At 35.5% G+C, this 25180-nt stretch overlaps 4 protein-coding genes and 1 long non-coding RNA gene across 5 annotated transcripts; all 5 read left to right on the top strand.

The window, feature by feature from the left end:
* Window positions 1-692: 692 nt before the first annotated feature.
* On the top strand, window positions 693-1523 carry LOC106798239 (uncharacterized). The gene is made up of 2 exons (XM_014774220.1): window positions 693-1072; window positions 1343-1523. The coding sequence occupies exons 1-2, from the start codon at window positions 693-695 to the stop codon at window positions 1521-1523; spliced, it is 561 nt and encodes a 186-aa protein (XP_014629706.1).
* A 4189-nt stretch (window positions 1524-5712) lies between these two features.
* LOC106798328 (uncharacterized) lies at window positions 5713-6991 on the top strand. The gene is made up of 5 exons (XR_001387709.2): window positions 5713-5848; window positions 6291-6348; window positions 6549-6610; window positions 6702-6808; window positions 6897-6991. It is a non-coding gene; the product is annotated as an uncharacterized lncRNA (long non-coding RNA).
* A 6097-nt stretch (window positions 6992-13088) lies between these two features.
* LOC106798238 (uncharacterized) lies at window positions 13089-14525 on the top strand. Its single transcript, XM_014774219.1, has one exon. It carries the CDS (start codon window positions 13089-13091, stop codon window positions 14523-14525), a length of 1437 nt encoding a protein of 478 aa, XP_014629705.1.
* A 2022-nt stretch (window positions 14526-16547) lies between these two features.
* Window positions 16548-18316, top strand: LOC121174587 (uncharacterized). The gene is made up of 4 exons (XM_041013995.1): window positions 16548-16731; window positions 16830-17093; window positions 17195-17986; window positions 18066-18316. Exons 1-3 carry the CDS (start codon window positions 16564-16566, stop codon window positions 17462-17464), a joined length of 702 nt encoding a protein of 233 aa, XP_040869929.1. The 5' UTR covers window positions 16548-16563; the 3' UTR covers window positions 17465-17986; window positions 18066-18316.
* On the top strand, window positions 17519-22769 carry LOC102664920 (uncharacterized). Its single transcript, XM_041013937.1, has 18 exons — window positions 17519-17986; window positions 18066-18328; window positions 18418-18585; window positions 18660-18764; window positions 18865-18943; window positions 19041-19136; window positions 19236-19327; window positions 19555-19645; window positions 19750-19786; window positions 19918-20057; window positions 20191-20283; window positions 20715-20895; window positions 21140-21234; window positions 21354-21503; window positions 21632-21788; window positions 21951-22084; window positions 22283-22364; window positions 22456-22769. Exons 1-18 carry the CDS (start codon window positions 17519-17521, stop codon window positions 22644-22646), a joined length of 2622 nt encoding a protein of 873 aa, XP_040869871.1. The 3' UTR covers window positions 22647-22769.
* Window positions 22770-25180: the final 2411 nt, after the last annotated feature.

Genomic DNA, 25180 nt, shown 5'->3' with positions numbered 1-25180 from the left:
TGCCTGGCACCAGATGGATTTAATTTCAATTTTATTAAGGCTTTTTGGAGGGTTTTGAAACCTGAATTCAGGAGATTTGTAGATGAAATCGACTTTCATGGAAGGTTTCGTAGAGGCATCAATGCTTCCTTCATGGCCCTTATTCCTAACTAAGCATATTAGAGGGTTGGGTAAGATCAGTAGTTTTAAATTGGCTATTGGGAAGCAACCGCAGCAATTCAGATAATGGGTTAGTATCTGAATTCAATGATTGGCTTGCTGCAATAGAGGTTGATGATATTCCTTGTGTGGGTAAACCCTTTACTTGGGTTAGGCCTAATGGTTCCTGCAAAAGCAAACTGGACAGAGTGTGTGTTTCTGATGGCTGGTTGTCCAAATGGCCTGACAGCTCCCAATTTAACCTTGAGAGGAATTACTCTGACCATTGTCCTATTATCATGCACTCTAAATGCATTGATTGGGGCCCTAAACCTTTTAAGGTTTATGATGGATGGCTAATGAACAAGAAATTTCCGAAGGTAGTGAGGGATTGTTGGTTAGATTATCAACCTATGGGGTGGGGTGGTTATGCTTTAAAATGCAAGCTTCAGCATCTTAAACAGAGGCTAAAAATCTGAAGTAAAGACAACATAGGAGACCTGTGCAGCAAAGTCAAACAGCTTCAATAGAAACTAAATGACTTGGAGAATTCTATGCCAGTTCAACCTTCTGAACAACAAGTGAAGGACCTCAAGAAAACCCAAGCTGACCTTTGGGAAAAAGCTACTATGCAGGAGTCTATTGTGAGGCAGAAATCAAGATGTAGACGGATCAAAGAGGGGGACAGCAACACATCCTATTTTCATAGAGTTATTAATTTGAGGAGGAAGAGAAATGCTTTGAGGGGGTTGCAGATTGGTGACACCTGGGTGGAAAATCCTAACATTATAAAGGCTGAAACCTTTCATCATTTTCAGAACAGGTTCAATGAGCCTCACTTGACCAGACCTAACTTGGATGGGGTTTCATTTAAAAGTCTGACTTATACTCACAGAGAAATTATGATTGAACCTTTTAAAGAGGAAGAGATAAGGTATGCTGTGTGGGCCTGTGGCAATGACAAAAGCCCAGGGCCACATGGTTTTAATTTCAGATTTATTAAGCACTTTTGGAAGGAATTGAAGCCTGAATTCCTAAGATTTATAGCATAATTCCATGTGAATGCTTCCTTCCCCAAGGGTCTCAATTCCTCTTTCATTGCTCTTATCCCAAAGATTAAGGACCCTCAATCCTTCAATGATTTCAGACCCATCTCCCTCATTGGATGTGTTTACAAAATTATTGCTAAACTACTGGCTAACAGGCTCAGCAAGGTCATGAACCACCTCATTGATGAAAGGCAAACAGCCTTTGTGAAGGGTAGACAGTTGCTCCATGGTGTTTTAATTGCAATTGAGGTGGTTGAGGAGGCTAGGAGGTCTAAGAGGCCTTGCAGGTTTTTTTCTGTTTGTGGATTCAATCCAAAAGAAAACTTAGGAGAATAATTGTTGTAGGTTTCTACAATTCAGAAGATTGTCTAGGTTTCAAAAGGACTGTTGTGATAGTCTTAGATTAGTACTGACTATAATGAGAGGATAATTAGAAATCATCATGTTTACAACTGGTCAGGTTTCAACTTTTAAGTTAGCAAAATCAATGTGCATTATATAATTTTCTAAACTTTAAAGTATTGAAATTTCTAAGTCCAAAACTGTATCTAGATTCTAGATCATCTTATGAATGATGAGATGTTTGCATTTGTTTTTGTAAGCTCAAGTGTAGATTATGAAGATAAGCTAAAAAAAAAATACGCAAACACATAAGCAGTTCACTTCAGGATATGTTATTGTAAAACAGTTACAAGCATAGTTTATTTGAAAGCACACTTACATATGAGAACTTTTAGAAACTGCCAATACGAGGCAAGTGAATAGTTTATAAACAGTCTGGAAGCATTCAACAATTAAGCGAATAAAATAGAAAAGAGAGCAAGCAACCCAGTTCCTTAAATCCAATTGGGTAAAAACATTATCTATACTTAAGCATTACTTGCTCAAGAAACAAAAAATATGTTAAAACAACAACAGTCAAGCCCCCTCTGTTGGACAGTAAAATGTTAAAGCAATTACAGGAAATTTCAACACCCCTGTGGATCCATCTACATAAATCATGGTTGATTCTCTGTTATAGTGCAAACAGAATAACACCTTACTAAAAATCATGCAACATTACTTATTACTACCCAGAAAAAATAAAATAGGTCAAATGAAGTATAGAAGTTAGTGTTACCTTGATCAAGAGAACCCAGCAACACACGCACGTGAGCGGAGCCTGTACAATCGCAAACAAAAACCTTTTCTTTATTATCTAATGTCACTCTCAATTCGGGTCAAACCACTCACAACGAAACTTAGCATACACGAATTTGACCTACGTACCTCGTGGAGAAAGCTTTCACCTTTGAGCACCGACAAGTGTTTCAACACCCTAGTAGCAACAGTGTATGTAGGGTTTTCTTCGAGCAAGGACAATGTGGGTTCTGTGGGGTTCGAGCGACGACAATATGGGTTTTTCGGCAGTGTAGGGGGTTCTGTGGGTTCCAGCGAGGACAATGTGGGTTTTCCGGCAATGTAGGGGGTTCTTTGGGTTTTACGGCAGTGTAGGGGGTTCTGTGGGTTCCAACGAGGACAATGTGGGTTTTCCGGCAGTGTAGGGGGTTCTGTGGGTTCGACCGACGACAATGTGGGTGTCGAGGGAGCGGTTTCCGGCAGATTTCAGGCGGGAGGAGAAAAAGAATAGCGATTTCAGGTAGGAGGATGACAAAGAGAAGAGGGAGTGCAAGGTTTTCGAGAGCGCACGGCTTGTGAAATCTCAATTTTTTTTAACTTATAAACACAACAACATCGGTTTTTTGTGGATAACCGATGTTAACTGAATATAGTTAACATCGGTTTTGTAAAAACCGATGTTAACATCAAATACATTACATCGATTTTTTAACAAACCGATGTTAAAATCAACTCCTTAACATCGGCTTCCTCAAAATCGATGTTAACTCTATGAAGTTAACATTGGTTTTGCCTAAACCGATGTTACCATATTCATCTTAACATCGGTTTTTTAAATAACCGATGTTAACATCAATTAGTTAACATCGGTTTTACTAAAATCGATGTTAAGTAACTCCATTTAATTACAAAAATGTCATCGCGCTTTCGTTAACATCGGTTTTTGCTATAACCGATGTTAATAGGGCGATGTAGAAAGCTTTTTTTTAGTAGTGAAAAGTAGTTACAATATAAAATACCAAGAAGGAGAAAGAAGAAGAGTGATAGGGTTCCAGCACGTGGGATGTGCAATTTCAGGTTTTTAATTTATAATTATAACAATATCAATTTTTTAAATATAACCGATGTTAACCTCAACTAGGTAATATTAGTTTTCTTAAAACCAATGTTAATATCAAATAGGTAACACCGATTATTTAAATAACTGATGTTAACATCAACTCGTTAACATCGATTTTGGAAAAACCGATATTAACTAACTCTACTTATTTATAAAAATGCCACCGAACTTTTGTTAACATCCGTTTTATGAATAACCGATGTTAACCGTGCGATGTTAAATCTAAAAATTGTAGTGATTTTATAAATTGGAATCTTTTCGAAATAAGGGCTATTAGCTTTTTATAAGAGATACTTGCATAACAAACCAAACTAAAAGTATAACGTGGATAAAATAGTACAACGTGGATAAAATAGAAAGATGAACTGTTACTGCACTATCCCATCCCACATATATGGCATCAACCTACCAAAATCGTACTCATCATTTTTTTGTGCAAAAGTAGTTACAATATAAAATACCAAAAACACGTTGAAAATGACTTCCTTTTATCTTTGTTCTTCATATAAATCTTTTAAAATATAAAAATATTGAAAGTAATAAGGTCACATTTTTTCCACTAAGAATAGAAAATAAAACTAAATAATTATGCTTGCATTTAAATAATATTTTCTCCGGAAATTTTCATAAAACAAGTCTAAAAGTGAAAAAAAATTCAAATGTTTTCTTTATCTTTTAATTGAAAAAACGATACCACCAATTTAATCAGGAATTATTTTTTTTTTGGGTGTTTTTTTGAATTTTTATTTTTAGTGTTTAATCTAAATTTTGTCAAATTGTCTCACCTTTTTCTCTATCGCCAATCCATGCATTCAACAATAGTGACTTGGTAGCATATATAGGAACTTATCACGATATCAAAGAAGATAAAGTCTCATGGAATAATTATATATAATATTTTTGAAAAAACTTATATTTTTAATCTCTTATTAATTGATTTAACACCATCGACTAGTTTCATCAAGTGAGATTAAAAAAATATATGTTATTGGTTTATTAAACTTTTGGATAATGTGATAAGTTACTTGACTATCAATGTCGCTAATAGATAGAAAAATAGAAAATAACACTAAAAATATCTTTTTCTTACATTAAGAAAGCATTTTCTTTGAAAACATTTCATAAAATAATGTTAAGGAATAACACAACAATATTGATAATTCAATGACTTTAACAAAATAACTACTAGTATTATTTTTGAGAAACTATGATTCTAATATCTGATTAACAAATCTAGCATCGTCAATTGGTATGAACAAATAAGAGTTTTAAAACAATTTTAAAAAATATTACATGTCTATAGTAAAACTTAATGATGTGATAAGTCACTTGAATATCAATGTTATTGTTATATCAATATTTAAGGTTTTTACTTGAATGCAACAATGATGATAGATGAAAAGTTTAGAGATATTTGTTGATCAAAATTTCGATTGTTAGAGACTATTGCTTAATCCTAAGTAATTATTGTCTAGGATTTACAACACAATAATTGCTTAGGATTAAGTGCATGCACCATTCACTACTAAAAAAATCCTTTTTTTACGTCGCACATTCTAAGGCGGTTCCCTAGAACCGCCTTAGAATGTGTCTCGATGGCATTTTTGTAAATAAAACGAAACTTACTACGACGGTCGCGGACACCCGTCTTTGTTATTACGGCGCGATGGGTTTTTCGTAATTTACACCCTTTCTTCTACTGCGGGTGTGACAAGTAAACCGCCTTTGTATGTTGCCCATAAACATACAAAGACGGTCATGGCCCAATAATCGCCTTTGTACAGAGAGAGTTCCTGCACGTGCTACACACGTGAGTGTGTCTTTTGGATTCGGGCGTGCACGTATTCGACCACTTCTTCGAAATCTCCCATGACACGCTTGCCCTAGCAGCAGCTTCTCTCCTCTGCCACCATACCTTCCTCCGTTTGCCGTGCTCCGCGCTCCTCGTCCGTTTGTGCCTGAGCTCCCATTCATGCCGCCAATGTAACTTCTGTTACCACTCACAAAGGTAGTACATCTTTCTGAGATCAGCTTCTAGTAAAATACTCCTTTTAGTTCTGTACCCCTTTTACAATTTTAACTAACAAAAATACTTAGTTTTTAAACTTTCGAAATGAGGCAGATAACGTGGTTGGCCACCCTCTTGAACTTCAAAAACCTCCACCTTAGGCTCAACAATCTGACTCAACTTCAGGTAGTTTTAATTTTTTTTAAAAAAAAAGATTTCAATTTTTAAAAGTATAATCATAGGTTATGCTAATTGATTTGATTTGCACACTACTGCAACAGGGGTTCAGAGCATTTTTGGTTGTTTTATTGTGTTTATAGTGTTGTGCTTTTTGTCTAATCTAGTGTTGTAATTGCATAGGGATGACATCGTGAGCTTCCTTCGCTTAACATTGTTCGTAGTGCTTTTGATAAGGTATGACTAATTTCACACTTTTTTTGATCATGTGTCTCAACAATCTTTCTGGTTTTTTGTATTTTAATTCTTAGCAACTGTGTGTTGTCCTTGGTTGGGGTTACATTGTTAGCATTCATGAGCATAATGGTAGCCATGGTTGGTCTGTCCGCTAAATTTTCTTGAGAAAACTTACATAAGTCAGCTATGCATAAAGCTAATTTTGGCCTATGAAGAACTTATTTAATTTTTTCTTATTCTCTCATAAAAGTGCTTCTGGAGAAGTTATCCAAACAGGCATGTGACCTTGATAATTTGGTTTAAAGTGAAAATTTTATTCTTTCAATTAAGTCAAACGAGGGGGAGGGGTGTTCAAAATGTATTTTCTCTAAAAATTAATAAATATAACCTGCTAGATTGTTTAGCTGGACATCACTTTCATTGATATCATTTCATTTAACAGGCAAACCCTGCTCTTGATGTTCAGAAAGAGTTTAGCAAGGCTCACTTAACCGCTTCTGGTGAGTTTTAAATCTTCTGAAAATTTTGTTTTTGAGACATACAAATATTGTATTTCTGGGCGTTTAAAATTTAAATTATTTAATTATGGTGAAGGGCTGTTATTAAATTACACATTTTTTTCTTCTTTTTTTTAAATATCATTTGAAGACCTAGGGTAATCAGGTGTAGAATTGATTGCATGCATCCTGTGTATTCTCAGGTTCTAATGCTGCTGGCCGTCCATCAGAAGATGTTGATTCCAGAACCATTTTTGTTAGCAATGTAAGAACTCTTACTCCTCTGTTCTTGGTGTGGGAGGGCAGGCTTCAGGGATTGGTAGGATTTGTTTGATTTCTGATGTTGGTTGTCACAGGTTCATTTTGCTGCCACCAAAGATGGCTTGTCTCGGCATTTTAATAGATTTGGGGAAGTCTTAAAAGTGATTATAGTTACTGATGCAGCAATTGGGCAGCCAAAAGGGTAAAAAGTGTCAGAATTTTGTTTTATTCATTATATATTCGGTATATTTTGTTGGTGAAGCTATATTGATTCACATTTACTTGAGCAGGGCAGCTTATGTTGAGTTCATGCGAAAAGAAGCAGCAGATAATGCATTATCTCTGGATAACACTTCTTTCATGTCAAGAATTCTCAAGGTATTTATCACATTTTGGTTCTCTCAAGTTATTTATATGTTTTCCCCCTCTCAATTATATATTTAATTTGCTTCAGGCATTTTTCTCCTCCTTTTCCTTTCATTTTTCAGATGTAAATTTCTAGTCTCTGTTGATGTTTGTGGCACATATAACCTCATTAATAAAGAACTTTCTTGTTGGCTTGTTGGGTATTAAGATTGTCCTTCTGTAGTAATACCTAGCATTAGCAAACCTAAGCAGTGTAAGTTTTATTTCTGACTTAAGCCTAACTTACATTTGGCATCAAAATGGAATTCTTGGAATTATATCTAGTGAGCCGATCCTGGTCAACTCCTGGTTAAAAGTAGAATCTTAAAACCTTTCTAATGTTAGCAGTGCAATGCAAATATTATTTGTAAGTCCAAGACCATTTATTAGGTATTTTGTGTCTAACAAAAGAAATGTTTTAATAGATATATTTTAAAAATTTATAATATTTAAGTTTTAAAAATGTTAAATATTAAATAAATTTGAATGAGATAAAAACCGTACTTGCTGGAAGAAGAAAAAAAAAGTATCATAAAATCATTTTTTTATTTAAGCAATTGGACCTAACCAACTGATTTGTGGCATTTACATTGTACACTTTTATTATTACATCGAATATCTCTCGTTCTATTTGAAAAAATTCATTCTAAAATATAAATTTATATTCTAAAATGAATTGTTGGAAATGTAATGAGAGGTAGAAGCTATAATAATAGGATTGTTGGATACAACAGGCCTGATTTGTCTGCTTTCTCTTATAAAAGTTGGCCCAATCCAGTAAGTCCAGCCCATAATTAGTTAAAATTGACAGATCAGAAGTGGCTTCTATTCGATTCAGACCAACCTATCCTTATACTTGGATGCTACTAAGCGACAATACTTTCTTTTAACACTTCCTTTATCATATTACTGAATAACTATGATTTATCAAATAAAAAATGGATTTACGAATTAAAAATTAAAGCATACATAATTTTACAGAGACTCTACAGAAATTTTGCATTATCATAAAAAAAACATTGTAAATATTTTTAAAATATTAAGTTATTCAATAAATTTCTGAAATATTTGTAAATTTTTAAATAGGTCCTTAAACTGACACAATGATAATTAGTGGCGATTTTAAAAACTTTAAGGGATTTAACTAAAAAAAAATCACATGATCATAGATATATTTAAACAAAAATAGTTTGGAGACCTATTTAAAAATTTACTAACAGTTCAGGACCAACCGAGTAATAATACCTTTCCAAAATTACACAGCCTACACACGACACGTTTATGTACCAATTTATCTGAAAATAAATGAATATAATGTTATATACTATTTCTAAATTTTTGGATAAAAGCCGGTGGGTTAAATAAGGCCTCAGATTTAATAAATTTGTGAACAGAAAACACTGTTTGTCGGAGTCAATCCACAAGTATTAATGTAGCGTTTAACCTGCTTTTCTATCTTCTGTTCAATCAAATATCCTACTTTTTTTTACAGCAAATATCCTACATTTTAAAAATCCTTGTATTGTTGCATTCTCTTTTTAAAACACACCACCATTTAAACCTGTCCATCAAATGCTATCATTGATCAAACAGAATGTAGAGGAGGGTTTATTTGAGGCATCTCAACCCATTTAGTAACAAGGCAAAACGAGCAAGAGAAAGATCAAATAGTAGGATTATTTTAATATGATGCAACCACTTAAACTTGGTGGTTCTGAGTGCATTGCATCGAATTAGTGAAAAGCAAGCATAAAAGGAAATTATATATGTAGAGTACTTGCAGTTGCAGTTGACTTCAGTTATGGGTGTTCTGCTTGATTTTTCATTCCACTTCTTTTACATATTTATACTACTATAGCTAACAGAAATTCAAATTGTTGTATAGTTAATTATCACTACCAACAAACTAGTGGAATGCTGTAACAAACTCTGGAAGATTCTACAAGCACTTGGAGCCTTCGCACAAAGCAAGTAAGTGGGCTTCTTACTCACTCTTCTTGGCCTGTTAGTAGCTTCTGCAATGTGGCCTATGTGGTGTTCTGTTGCTGAATTGCTATCACTATCCCACTTATATAGTAAAATATACATAAACAAATGCCAGAAATGCGAGACTCACCAGTGCTTGAATATAAATAGCAATATAATAATCCATCCAATCATTGGTCCAGTGTCAATGAGTCAATTTAATATAAAAGCTATACACATACACACACATATTATGTTTGCAGCAAAAATTAAACCTACCTTTTTCATTTCCTTAAATGTGTTAATGACTTGGCCATCACCACCCCAAGAGTTCATGGCAGATAAGGCTAAGGCTTCAATATGAGGCACCAAGTTGCGAAGTGCTTCTAAAGACAGTGACCTCTGAACAAGCTTCCTCAAATTAATCATTCTATTAGTCTATCCTGTCTGGACGCACGCTGGTTAGGCACACAAATATAGAGTAGCAAATTTGGACTTGGTTGATGTAAGTGAATGAAACAATTAATTTGTTTCCTCTGTCATTCATTTGATAGGAACTGATGTCTAGAGACTAGAATACCCTGCCTATATGACTTATGCATTGTTGGGAAATACCCAAGTCCCACATCAGAAGAAATCTAACATGCATGTCCCAGTAGTTTTTGCTTTTGTATAAAATGTTAAGTGAAATATTGAAAAGAATTTTTACTTTCATTGAACCTTAAAAATAAAAATTATGAGTAATGTGGACATGTGGTATCCAAGCTTGTGTATTCAAAAGACATGTGTGTGTGAGTGTGTGATTTGGATTTAATGTCTATCGTAGTTTTCACCACATTTTAGAAGTTATCAATCAATATCAGATAGAACCAAAGCATTTAAAAACCCAAAGACAATACCAGACATAGAAATATGTTGATTGTTGTGCGAAAATACAAGGTTAAATTGTAGAAAATTGTAGAACCAATTAGACACCTATGAACAGGTTATTAACCAATTAGACACCTATATATGAACAGGTTATTAACCAATCGAACAAAGTTGTCGTCTCTCCGTAAGAGGTTACTTGTTCCACCTTGCTCTCACTACATACACTGCGACCGTTGTTCTCAATAATAACAACCCTTGAAACTGTCAACACCACAAAATAAATTATACGTACGAGAGATTATATCTTTTTAATTATCTAATTATTGTATCTTATCAATCTTGCAAATGTTGAAAGCATTTCAAACGACTTAAATTGCCCCAGCTGTCATCAACCTTATCTAGGTGCATTGGTGTAAAGGGTTATTTGAAATTGACAATAATAATGTAAGAAGTTGAATGAAGTATATTTTGTATACTTTGGCTTCTTTTTTTTTTTTGCACTGCAAAAATCTGATAGTATTAATAAAACTTCAGTACTAGATGTACTGAAAATGATATATAATTACAAAGGCATATTTTGCCTACCCCATTTGCAAAAAATCTCATAAGATGAGAACCCATACAACAAAATTCTAAGACATTTCTTACTTTGATAAGATATTTTGGCCTGTATGACTTAAGATCAAATTGACAATACTAGTTCGGATATTGGAGATATTGCTTGTTTATAATAATGCAAGTGTTATATAAAAAAAATACACCACTAATTAAAAATATCATGGATAATTTTATTGCAATGTTGGGCATTGGAATGTGAAATACTACTAAAATCATGACATGACCAATAAGAGATGGATGCAGAAAAGTACAATTGAGGTACTACTGCATGCTTTGAATTTGGCAACTAAAAAGTTTCTTAGTATTCATTCATTCATATGAAACGATTACTTCGAGTGTTCTTTTGGGGTTTGTGTTAGGAATTGTTCCCTTGAAACAGTATGTTATGTTTCAGAGATGCCAAGCACTACCGCTAGCATGTGGCACTTTTCTTTTTTTGGGGTCAGGGATTTGACCCTATGGGATTCGATCCTAGTAACTATATTAACTACATAGGTCCTAAAAAATTAAAATGGACCCGATCCCATTTGATATTTTTTTATAACTCCTCACTGTTTAATTTGAACATGTGAAGTTATGACTTATGAGTGAACCAAGGACTGACAGCTTCGGAAAAGAAGCGAAGAAGAGTAGCCCCCATCTCCTACTACTATCTACAAAATTCATTATATTTGTTGAAGTGCGTGTATAATTGTTGGATACCCAACTAGAACCAATTAGACACCTATGAACAAGGCATAAAAAAAGGGAAAATATAGGCTTAATAAAAAATTATTAGGTAGTTTAAGATTATTATTAGTCTCTGCTAATAGAACCAATTAGACACCTATGAACAGGTTATTTACCAGTTGTGTTTCCTGTTTTCTTTTCTTGTTTAGGCTTCTGTTACTTGCCTGTACATTACAATGCATGTGCTCTGATGTGAAGAAAGGTGCCATAGTATATGAATAATCATATTATAATGAACCATTTTTTTTACATAGTGTTCTTGTTCTCTTTTTTTGGGTGAAAATGATCTTGTTCTTATCATTTAGTTAAGATATTATTAATTTAATTTTACGATTAACATGTTAGTATTTGAATTGGTATTACACTTATGTATAAAGCATACAATTTGGCACACCTTGTAAAGTTTTTACCATCTCATTCAGTTTGACCATTTGTTCCATCCCACTCTTGCCTTAAGTATTACCAACAATTGTACTCTCTTTAGCTCCAGCAAATCCATGCCCAAAAATCATTTCAAGTAAAACCCAAAATAGTAGAAATTACCTGATATAGCATTCAAAGACAAGGATAATTAAAGGGCTGGGATGGAAAGCAAAACTCTCCCACTCCAAACAGTTGATCTCTTCCACACACTTTTTTAAAGCCTGCTGATTTTTGTTTGGTTACTATTGTTCTTTCTTATGTACGTTGACTATGTCTATAATAACTAACAAGAAATGACAAAGACATGGTAAATATACAGCATAATTAGCTAACACAAACAAGCCAATACCAAGTCATGTTATGTGCAGTTTCATCTTACAAATCTCCTGCCGTAAAAGTATGCACCTCTGTATATGGTTCAGCACTTGTATTATCATAAAATTTGTTTGTCAATTGAGTTAGCAATGTATGATTTGATTTAAATTTTCATCAACTGCTGATAAACGATGTATAATCTGTTGTGCTTCACAACTGTCTACACATTGTTGTGGTTTTCGTGGCTACAATTTATGAGTTTTGTATTGGACAATTCAGACTTTGTTGGTTAACCCACGACAAAATTGATAGTATTTGAAGCTTCCATTACCGCAGCCATCTATCTAGGTATGTAAGTTAATAGGAATTTTATTTGGATTGTAAGTTTGTTGTTCCATAAATTACTATTATTGTTCATAAAAAATATGTGCATTGTGAGTGAACCCTAGTTTCCCGTTTGAGATTCCATACCATGATTAATACGGATAGTTTGGATTAGTTGTGGTATGGATTCTTGAATTGTCCGTTCGGACAGTTTGGAAGCTCTCTTTTTTTACTTCATTCATAGTTATAGGTTAAGTATGTTGTGGTATATTTGATTTGATTTTGGTTTATTGCATATTGCTTTGTTCTCCGAGTGCATACTTGATTGTGGTCAATTTAGGTGACCGCTTTCATTTTGTGTATTTGGAGACCAATGCGAAATGCTGCCAAAATTTCATCAAATTTAGCATAACATACTTAACTTGTACATATGAATGAAGCAAAAAAAGTTTGTTCCTGAATGGGATAGGACCCGACCTTCATATAAAAAAAGTGAGACTGTCATGCATATGCCATAATAGACGCCCTCTTGTAGAACAAGAAACATGAATAGAAGTTGGATTCAAGCACCCCGCATAAGCGATGAGTATGAAAAGGGGGTTGAAGATTTCTTGAAGTTTGCATAACAACATGCACCAGCTGTGGGTGGAAAGTATTTCTGCCCGTGCGTAAACTGTGTGAATGGAAGGCGTCAGACATTAGTTGTCATTAGATCACATCTAATTTGTGATGGCTTCATTCGGAGTTATACAAATTGGATATGGCACGGTGAATTGCCAGAGGTCTCATTACCTGCCGACAATGAGGCGGTACCGTTAGAAACCGAAGATCGAATGGAAGACATGATACGTGATCTTGGGCAAGAGGGATTTTTGGAAGCTCATGCACCCTATTATGAAGATTTGGAAACAGATTCCAAGTTACCGTTGTACTTGGGGTGCACAACCTTCACTCGGTTATCTGCAGTGCTAGCTTTGGTCAACTTGAAGGCTAGATTTGGGTGGAGTGACAAAAGTCTGACTGAGTTGCTTGTCTTATTGAAGAATATGCTTCCCAATGATAACAAGTTACCAAATAGTCACTACGAGGCTAAGAAGATATTATGTCTTGTGGGTCTGGAGTACAAGAAGATTCATGCTTGCCGTAATGATTGTGTGTTGTACAGAAAAGAGTTTGTCGAATTGCGGAATTGCCCAACATATGGGGTATCACGATACAAACAAAATGACGGGGAATACACTGATGATGTAGCCACATCCAACCCTCGTCCAGCAAAGGTTTGTTGGTACCTTCCAATTATACCAAGGTTTAAGCGATTGTTTGCTACTGCACACGATGCTTCTAACCTTAAATGGCATGCAGTTGACAGAATAAATGATGGGTTTCTCCGACATCCTGCTGATTCTCCACAGTGGAAGACAATTGATTACTTGTATCCTGAATTTGGAGCCGAACCAAGAAACCTTCAACTTGGTCTTGCTTCGGATGGCATGAATCCATTTGGTAACTTGTCCACTAATCATAGTTCATGGCCTGTGTTGCTAATGATTTACAACCTTCCTCCTTCGTTATGCATGAAGCGCAAATACATTATGTTGTCTATGATGATATCAGGTCCAAGACAGCCAGGAAACGATATTGATGTGTACCTTACTCCTTTGATTGAAGACATGCGCAAGTTGTGGGTAGACGGGGTTGATGTGTATGATGCAAATCAGGGTGAGACTTTTAGGTTGCATGCGATGATATTTTGCACCATCAATGACTTTCCAGCTTATGGGAATTTGAGTGGATATAGTGTGAAAGGTCACCAGGCTTGTCCTATTTGTGAGCAAAACACAAGTTTCATCCAACTTAAACATGGGAAGAAGACAGTTTATACACGGCATCGTAGGTTTTTAAAACATTATCACCCCTATCGACGATTGAAGAAAGCATTTAATGGTAGCCAAGAGGCTGAAGAACCCCTAGAACCGTTAGCTCCCCATGAAGTGTATGATCGGGTGAAAGACATCGTAATTGTTTTTGGTAAGACACAGCGGAAGGATCATGCTAACAAGAACATTTGGAAGAAAAGGTCAGTGTTCTTTGATCTTCCTTATTGGACCAATCTACATGTTCGGCATTGTCTCGACGTTATGCATGTGGAGAAAAATGTTTGTGATAGTTTACTTGGCACCCTTCTTAACATCAAAGGAAAGACAAAGGATGGTTTGAAATGTCGACAAGATTTGGTCAATATGGGTATACGAGAACAGTTACATCCATAATCACAAGGTCAGCGAACTTATTTGCCCCCAGCATGTTACACAATGTCAACTAAGGAGAAAAAACAATTTTGTCATTGTCTTAAAAATGTGAAAGTCCCACAAGGATACTCTTCCAATATCAAGAGCCTTGTGTCAATTAATGATTTGAAGTTGGTTGGCTTGAAATCTCATGATTATCACGTGTTAATGCAACAATTGTTGCCAGTGGCTGTGCGTGGTATATTGCCTGAAAAGGTAAGGGTTGCAATCAGCCGCTTGTGCTTTTTCTTTAATGCAATCTGTCGTAAGGTCATTGACCCAAAACAATTGGATGATTTGGAGAACGAGGCAGCCATTATACTATGTCAATTAGAAATGTACTTTCCTCCATCGTTTTTTGACATCATGGTTCACTTAATTGTTCATCTTGTACGTGAGATTCGGTTGTGTGGGCCCGTCTTTTTACGATGGATGTATCCAGTTGAATGTTACATGAAGGTGTTGAAAGGATATACCAAAAATCCATATCGACAGAGGCTAGCATTGTTGAACGATACGTTGCTGAGGAAGCTATTGAGTTTTGTTCACAATATATAGAAATGGCTACACCAGTGGGACTTCCTCAAAGTCGTCATGGCTCCACCATGGAAGGTAGGGGCACACGGGGGTTCAATGTTGTAACCATGGATCACCAACAGCTAGCACAAGCTCATCTATATGTATTACACAACACAGCTGAGGTAATCCCTTACATAGATGCTCACAAACAACATTTGTGTCGTATTCACCCAAAAATGAACATGATGAGGTTGTTGCAAGAGCACAATAGAACTTTCATATCGTGGTTTAGACAAACAATCTTCGCCGATGACAGTGCTTCAGACACATTAAGATTGCTAGCCGTGGGTCCAAATATGAATGTTCCAACTTGGAAGGGATATGATATCAATCAGTATTCTTTCTACACAAAGTCCCAGGATGATAAAAGTAGTGTGCAGAATAGCGGGGTCAGTGTTGATGGTCAATCAGAGCACTTTTGTAGTGCTGCTGACAATAATCCCATTGAAGCTTGCATGCCTTACTATGGAGTCATTGAAGAGATTTGGGAGGTTGATTACGGTGAATTTAGAGTACCTCTTTTCAAATGTAAGTGGGTCAATGGAAACACAGGTGTGCGTAAAGACAAAATGGGATTCACTTTAGTAGACCTTAAAAAAGTTGGTTACAAGGACGACCCATTCATAATGGCAACGCAAGCTCGACAGGTGTTTTATGTAGAAGATCCATGCGACTCTAGATGGGCAGTGGTTTTGCAAGGGAGAACAATTTGTATTGGTCACCATGTTGATGGATCAACACTTGATGTCACTGACATGCCATCTTTCTCCAAAGATATGCCTTCAAGTACTATTGAACAAGAAGAGGATGATGTATATGCAAATCGTACTGATCATGACGAGGGTTTATGGGAGAACATTCCTACGTAACTATGTAAGCACAACCATATAAGTATTACTTAACATTTCTAACATTAGTCATGCATAAATTGCTAAGTTGTTTTGAAAATCATGCACCCTATTACATCATTGAATTTGACATATTTATAACACTTGTTTTGTTCCGCAGGGCCATGGCAACACCACCACCATCCCCGCCACAATCAGAAAACCCTCCTGAGGTTACTTCGAAAAGGACAAGACAATCCACGAGGCTCAGAAGTTTGACGTCTAGATGCTTAGATGGCCCACGGCTAGTTGTGAACGTGAATCCAGCTACAGGTAGAGGGTCAGGGCCTCATAAAGAGAAATTTCACAGTTATTTAGGGGTTGTCGCAAGGGAAAAAGTTCCTATTGTACACGCGAATTGGAATGTTGTCCCCGACGATCTAAAGAGCTTAATATGGAAAGATATTTTGGTAAGTAATTCTAAATACACTTGTATTCATGATTTTGTTGTTAAGTTACTTTTAAAGGATTCATTTACATACTGTTACATAACTCCTTTTGTTGTGCAGCGCAAATTTGATATCCCTGAAGGTGAAAATGCAAAAAAAAAGGTGATGTCAACAGTTGCAGCAAGATGGAGGCAATTTAAGTCTTCATTGACTTCAAAATTTGTCTTTGCTGACAATGAAGGTCAGCAAATATCTGATCCTACAGTCAAGTATGGCCTTGATCAAGAAACATGGGCGGAATTTGCAAAAAGCCGCAAAACTCCTAATTGGCAGGTTTGTTTAAGTATTTCTGTATCTGCAATAATCGATTCAATTTTTGCTTTCGTTGTTTTGTAACATATATATGACTAGTACAAGCTTGTCTTTTTCAGGGTATACGAAAGAAGGCCCAGGAAATTCAAAAATTTAATGACTGCCCTCACGTACTGTCTCGTGGGGGGTATGAACTGCTTGACAAGAAACTTATGGAGGAGAAGAGCAAGCGTGGACATGAGGAACATTCGTGTACTGAAAGCCCAACACTCAACATCGACCCACCATCCCCAATTGCAAGACACTTGAAGTGGAAGATCGCCCGCACTAAGCGGCATGGCCAAATGACGTCTGAAGTGGCACAAGAAATTGCAGACAAAATTGTCAGTTCATATATTTTTTGGTTACTGTCATTGGCAAATAATGGTTAGCTAACCTAGTCAAATTTGTTTAATTCAAATTCAAAAATTGTATATGCATGCAGGATTCATTACAGGAACAAGCAACACAGGGGAGTTTTGTTCCGCATGGGCGACAGGACATACTCAACACGGCCCTTGGCCGACCTAAGCATCCAGGCCGTGTTCGCGTCGCAGGGACAGGTGTCACAATAAGCCAATACTTTGGCCAAGCCTCACGTGCTTCTAGCACATCGTCACCATCGATCAACCAACAACAATTGGCTGATATCATCGGTGTAATTAAGGATGACATAAGAAAGCAGCTACAAGATGAGATAAGAAAGGAGGTATAGGATGAGATAAGAAAGGAGGTACAACAAGAACAAAAGCAGCAACAAGAGGCTTGGATGAGGGCAGTTGAAGAAAAACAGTGGCAAAATTTGGAGATGATGAAGCAAGAGTTAAAAAAATCATTGAAAGTAGAGCTATCTCATATTGCATCACATCAGTCAGCCCCCATTGAGGCGCCAGAAATACAAGCTCTACTTGCGCGTGTTAGCACAAAGGGTAGCTGCGCTGGACCTGAAGGAAGCGGATTACTTAAAGAGCTTTTGAGTGGTGGTGACGATCTGATGGGCTTGTTCGTAGTTGTTGGGGAAAATATTGTGCTTGCGGGCTTGGGAAAAGTGTTTGAGAATTCATCTACCATACATAATGTTCGTTATGAAAATGATGTTGTTAAGGTTCAGGTTGTCAGAACATACATGCCTTACGCTGAGGTCCCTATTCCTACATCAGAGGTTCATTATCTTGAGCAGGCCGTTGGCACATTCGTCGCATGGCCGACCCATCTTGTTAGGGAAGTAACTAATGAGGTTAGTTTTTTTCTCCTATGAACCTGTTCTATTTGTTGACATGCTTCTTCATGCTGTACACTAACTTCAATTATTATAGGTGGTCGTAGGACTCGATAAGCCTCCATCAAAGTCTGTTGGAGAGCCGAACAGGTTAACATCTGTGGCCACAGATGACCCACTGGGAGAATTGGTTAAGAAGTCATATGTGGTTTACACAAAGCCAATGGAGTTGGCATGGGACGGGGCGAAATTTGGGTTACCTAATGCCTCAAATGGTTTTTTCATCACACATGTAGATGTGACTGAAATAATTTTAGGTGACAAATGTTTAAACATATCTGTACTGCAACTGTGGATGATGTAAGTAAATCATATTATTTGACTGGTTGTCATATCTTATTGTCCACTCCATATTTGTCTAAGAATATTGTTGATTGTGTTTAAAACAGGTTTATGAATGATTGGAGTACAAGCATTGGTTTTTCTCCAGTGTACGGTTTCCTTGAGCCCCAGTCTATACGCTGCACAAAGGACACGCGTGAAGAATGTCAAAAGTACATAGAAACGTGGGTCAAGGTGTCACATCGAGAAATCTACTTAGGACCTTACTTCAATCAGTAAGTCTATTCATGTGCTTGTTATCAATGTGTTTGCATCAGTTTGATGGTGAATTTCATGTTGTTGACTTCAGGGCACATTGGCAACTTCTTGTGTTGTGTCCACGAGAGAACATTATAGTATGGTTCTATTCTATACGAAGAAAGCCTGATGTTCACATTAAGTTTGCAGTGAACAAGTACTTCGCAACCTTATTCAATTTAGCATTGGTCATTACTTGTAGTTTACTACTCAAAGCATTACATGTTAACTTCGGCTTTTGTTATTGTCAAATTTAGTGCAATGAAGGAAATATGCAGTAATCTCCAAGGCAAGGACAATGCACCTCCACCTCCACCTCAATGGATTGAGGCTAAGGTATGTTGTAATCCCTATTTTTTTTTAAAATTTGAAATAAGTCTGATGTTTCAATTGGAATGATCCAGCATTTATTGAGCGCTTATATTGCATGTAGAGCCATGTACAACAAGGACCATATGAGTGTGGATATTATGTGATGCATTGGATGTGGTGCATCGTTAGTGCCGGTTTGAAAAATGAACTCCACAACGTATGTCCTCTATTAGACTAACAAATCAATTTGTGTAGTATGAAATCGTACTTAAATGGTTGATGTACTAACTAAATTTTATTTTCTTCCCCTTGGTAGTATTTTTCAGATGGAACAGCATTAGACACTGACACCATGACGACAATACGCAAGAAATGGGCAGCCTATTTGCTAGAAGTTGGAAAATGGATGTAAATTAGACAAATTTAGATGACATAGGAACATTAATCACCTTTGTAACGTAAAATTTTCATTGCACAAGACACATCATTATGTCTGGTCATGACTTTTAATTCGGCATCGTTACATGATTATGGGACTTGTTTACGTTATTAGTGTGCACTGCTTTTGGGTTGCATTTTGTATTGGTCCCAATATAAGATCAGTTTTTTTGTTGTGCAACTCTAATTGTATGCAGGTCAGCGTTTGACATGTTCCTGCTTGGGTCATTCAGTCCGCCGCAACCTTCTCATACATTGGTCCAAGAAATCATCGAAAAAGCTACTCAGGTGCTGCAATAATGACCTCTCTCCTTTTTTTTAATTTCAAATTTTATAAGTTTATAATTACAAATTGCCTGATGACTTGGCTTCTCAGATGATCTGATTTGTAGGAGAAGCAACTGCGATGCCTACAAGTGACTCTAAACAGTAAAAAGAAGAAATGATTTGTATTAGATATTCTTTAAGCAAATGGTCTTTGCTTGGTTCCTTACTAATTGAATAAAAAAAATTATGCTCTTTGTTCACTCTATGTATTATGCGCCATTCTCTTCTTGTAGGTTCAGCTGATAACTATAGTCTAAATGGTGAAGTTGCTGTCACTTGTCTAAAGAATGCCATCTCCTACTTCAGTGATCATACTGATTACTTGAAGAATGTTGCTGCTATGATTTTTCCGTTACTCCTTGTTCTACCACATGTAATAAGTAACTTCATATTTAATATTTTTTTCGGATAGAAAATTAATATATTTTGGTCTTGTACTTATTTAATAGCTTTTATATTTTCCCTTCTCTGGTAATTATCAAATAACCACTTATTTTGCCATGCAGACACAAAGCTTGAATTTAAAGGCTCTGGGACTAGTCAACAAAATAAACTGGCCACTTTATCAGAATATTGTCGTGTCTTCTTTTGGAGAAGGGGTAAATATCTACTTTCAAATTTGTTTTTAATGTACAATTACAGTATGAAGAAGTTTAATTCTGTTGCTCAAAAAGGCAAGTTTGTCAAACTCTAGATCCTATAAAGAATTTGCCAAGGTGAACTGAAGATATGAATCAAGCATAAGGTCCTGTCTCCTTTGGAAAAGCAAAACTTTGAAAATTCAAATGCACATTTTTTACAGATATTATGGTGGGAATAACCCAATTAGAGCATGACGAGTCTAGTATATGAACATGATATGTTACTACTTACTAGTAGTACTTGTGGTGTGGGTTTTCTCAAAGACATTTTTGGTTTGATAGTATTTCTAAATTGTTAATCAGTAATCACAACAACTCATGAATATGTTTACGTCAGATGAAATCGTCAATCATCTTTTACTTTAGTGACTTTTGAAGTAAAATTGCAGACATTGATACCTGGAAGTTTATCTTCAATTAACTTGAAGACTATTGATAACATGGCTAAGAATTTCATGGTCCACCCCAAAGAGCATATTGCTTGGTTTGTTGAAAGCTGCAGTGATTTGGAGTTGTCAAAGACACTCTTCTTTTTTGTTCTTTTGCAGTCTCTTTTGATAAAACCAAAAGGTTTGTTTTCCCCTTCTCTTTAATATTTTTCAGAAATAGTTGATAACTAATACATAAATATCTTATATCGTATAATGACTAAAAAAGTAATGTTTAAACAAATAAGCTAGAAATAAATGTTTGAAGTATATTTTACTTCCCCTAGTTGTACTTTTCTATTCTCTGTATTAGATTTCTTTGTAAAAAAATTACAAAAGATGGGATCAAGGAATGGTAAATATTGACTTTTTTCTTTTGATCAAAGATGAAGACATTTATACACTATTTGAATGTGTATTTCCTATTCTAAAGGCTGAGTGGGAAACATCAATGACAGCTGGTGATGCCTCATTGGATGAGGTACAAATGATTTACTAGCATATTGGTGCTTTTATTTCATTTTTTTTTTACTTTTTTTGTAATGAGAAGCTAATTTTTTACTTCTGTTTTGATTGTTGGGAATTCGGGTTGTTTTGCAGTTCAAGCCTGAAGTGTTAGACTGGGATTGCAGTGCATTCTTTAATGAGCTTTTGTATGTCAAGCTGAGACATCTAAATGTGAAGGTTATGATTTGCATATTTTGGAGGCTAGCACAACTAATATCAGTACTACCTTCTGACATTCTGCTTGTTAGTAATTCCTTTACTATTTGTAATCCTTTTATCAATTGTCTAATGAACCTGCTTTCCTTCTTGGAATTTGTTGTTAGATTCTCACCTTCAACATTTGTTGGATATTAACCTTTTACAAAATGCAGCGTGATGATGATAAGTGGGTCAACAAGATAAGGGATCTGTTTGTATTTTTTGCTTCCTCTAAATTGAAGCATACATTCCTCGAACACCTCCATTACTTAGCAGCACAGTGCAAAATATCACCTCCCCGCCTCTTATCTAAGTTTTTCACAGATGAAGGTGCTCTACACTTATTATATTTTACTTGGCTAATGTTGTGTTCCTTTGGAATTGATATTTACAAATTGTTTTGGTATTCTATAGTTAACATTTTTCGTTCAGAATCAGAAGTCAGATAAAGTTCAATTGGCATATTTTTTGGTTGAATCTTTCATTCTACAGGTGTTACTGCTGCAGTTCAGGTTGAAAGTCTTCAATGCTATGCATTTCTTTGTAGCCTGTCGCAAGATAAATGGAAAATTGAACTTTTAGCTGAATTTCCTTCTGTTCTTGTTCCATTTGCGAGTGATAATCAGGTATGATTCTTTGTTAGCTTTACTCTCTGACGTTGTGTATATTTTTGTCCTTTTCTGCACACCGCCAATTTATAATTGTTGACAAATGGTTTTCTTGGTGGTATATCCTCTATTACTTTTTTTTTCCGTTTTCTTTGTTTTTGAAAAGATGTTATCGGCTCAAATGATTTCTTTGCATTTTTTTTATTTTTCTTCCAGTCTATAAGGGTTGCTGCCATGAGCTGTATTGATTCATTGCGTACATTGTGGTGTCATGTTGAGCGTTCTGGCAAGAAAAATGGTACTCTATTGTCTGAATAATTTGATGTAGCCCTCAATGCCTAATTAATTTTACCTTGTTACTTTATAAATTTCTAAATTGGTAAGAACAGGTAACAATGCAACGTGGATCCATTTTTTGGGTGATGTTTTGGCATTGATGGATCAACAAAAAACATTCATATTGTCCGACAAGAAATTTCTTACTTCATTGTTTGCATCTGCTTTTAGCTCATCCTGTCCAAACATCTTGGAGCCTCGAAACATCTTGGTACCTCAAGATATAGAAAAAAGGTATTTATGATGTTACTATGACAATTCTCATTTCAATGGCACCAATATTATTACCTTAGAACTATTTGTTATATTCATTGTCTTAGCTGCTGCTTATCAATATGACCATGCTTTCTTGTTCTGTTGATGAAATTAGCTAGATTTTCTTAATGTGGACAGAAGCATTTGGACAGAGTTTTTCCCCTTTTCTTTTTAAAATCTAAATGATGTTCAGTTGTTGTTGCTGGGAAATAACTGTTCTGTTTCTGTTCATTGTCCCCATTGTCAAAACTCAAAGTTCATAAGGATTGGAGGGATGCATGACACAAATAAAGTCATATAGGGAAGGGGAAAGTAAATTAAGGGTGGGACGAAAAAGAAATGGAATTTTAGGTAGATGGCATATAGGGAGAACTAGGACATTCATTAAATGTGAATATATATATATATATATATATATATATATATATATATATATATATATATATATATATATATATATATATATATATATATATATATATATATATACAGCTGATAATTAAAATGGTGCTGAACCAATGCATAAACTGTAGGATGGAACCTTAACTTGACAGTTGAATAATCCTATTTATATTCAAGATGGAAATGCTAATCAATTATATTGCTTATAAATTTTGTAATTATGGGTTTTCACTTGAGAGCGGTTTTGATATGTGTTATTCTATTTCTTTTATTATTATTGTTCTAGAATGGTTGCTTGTTTTCTTCTTGTCCTTATTTATTTCCTCTAGATGAATTCTTCGATAAACATGAAATAAAAAATTATGATAAATTCCAAACTAAGCAATATGACACTTTATTTTGGAGTATTTTATTAAATTGCAGTTTAGGCTTTGGTGTGCATGTGCATGTGTTTCTGTTATGTATATATGACCAATTGACATTAAGTATCAAATTTTATATTTCACCAAATCCTATTCCTTGCTTCTCCTTTAATCTAAAAGGCTAGGATTGATTCACTGAACCACTCACTTGACCAACTGTTTTCTCTTCCCGCTACATGGGCCTTGCTGGTGTATTTTTTATTGCTTTTATGCCTTGCTGAGCGCTGACGAGATTGTGATAAGAGTTCTTGGCTGGTGTTTCCTTTTGGACTATAAAGATAAAGCCATGAATGTTGTTAGTGCAAAAACACTAATTGTAATTATACTCTCTTCCTAGGAAGGTTCTAGCCGGCAGGTGAAGTTGCTTTATGTACCATAATACATCCTGGTATAAAGACAAGTCTCTAGTAGAGACTCTCTATAATCAATGATGCCAGCAACCATTAATAAAATGACATTATAAACCAGATCTCATCAGCGTCCCCAATCGGTCCATCTGTGTCACTGTGACAACTGGGTTTGTGAAGAAGAGAATTGGTCACATAATTGATTTAGTGAATGAATATTAGCATTTAGATTAAAGGATAATGATAGGTAGGATTTGGCGACACATGTACAGTCACATAGACCTTGACATTGTTTCATTTGCTTTACATTAGTGTTTTTGTTTGTTTATTTATTTAGACTTTGTTTAATGTTACATATTGTGTGGCTTACCTTTTTAGAGGAGTTAAATAAGAAAATTCAATGTTTTCTGAATTTTCTATATTATTTTGCTCAGGATGACAAATAGCATTTCAATTTAGCTTTTGATTTTGCTGTTAATAGCTGGGTTGTTATTTCTGCAGATTCAAGGACCACAGAAGATGTAGTTACATGATAGCCAATGCACTGGATAAGGATGGTAAATTCACTACTGCCCAAGTCTCTAGAAAACTTAAGCAGCTTGATTTGTATCTTCCTCTGCCCAAGGATGGTAAATTCACTACTGCCCAAGGGGTGCTTCTCCTTAACTAACACAGCAATCGGCATTGATGTCCCTGCAAGGACTATGCAGGTATAGTTATTCAGATGTAAATATGAGCATACCAACTAAGATTTTACTACATTTTGATCCTTTTCTCTACTTTATATCTTATAAATTCAAGGTGTCTATAAATTCAGCATTGATGTCCCTACATTTTGATCTTTTTCTCTACTTGTTTGGTCAGAAAGATGCTAAAGAAAATGAAAAAGCAACCCCTATTGTTTGTGGAACTCCTTTTCTGGAAGACTCGGAGGGAATGCCATTACATCAATGTTGAATATTTTTTGAGCGAGCTTGGTCATTTGAAGAAAGAAAGTGCCAATTGGAATAACACTCAGGGAGATGAAGAAATTGGTTCATCCCCAACAAAGGTGTGGACACAGGATATCAAAAGTAAGATAAAACCCTCAAACTTTGCTTCTAAGCTTTTATGTATGATTTTGTACTTTCTATTTCTTTTGGGAAATTTTTTTGAAGCACTGAGATGACCATTTTTAGAATGTGGGACCAATTTTCAATTTATGCTTCTTGATTGATTGGCTCATAATTATTCTTGATCATTGCAAAGAATTATCTGCAATGAATCTACTCTTATTTTTGTTTCTTTCTTCTGCAATGAATCCATGCGCCCCTATAGACTACTTGTGGGATGGTCTGAATTGTACTTATCCC

The sequence above is a fragment of the Glycine max genome, chromosome 3, assembly GCF_000004515.6.
Source record: "Glycine max cultivar Williams 82 chromosome 3, Glycine_max_v4.0, whole genome shotgun sequence".
Classification (NCBI taxonomy): domain Eukaryota; kingdom Viridiplantae; phylum Streptophyta; class Magnoliopsida; order Fabales; family Fabaceae; genus Glycine; species Glycine max.
Note: the sequence above shows the minus strand (reverse complement) of the source record. Positions and strands in the feature narration are given on the sequence as shown.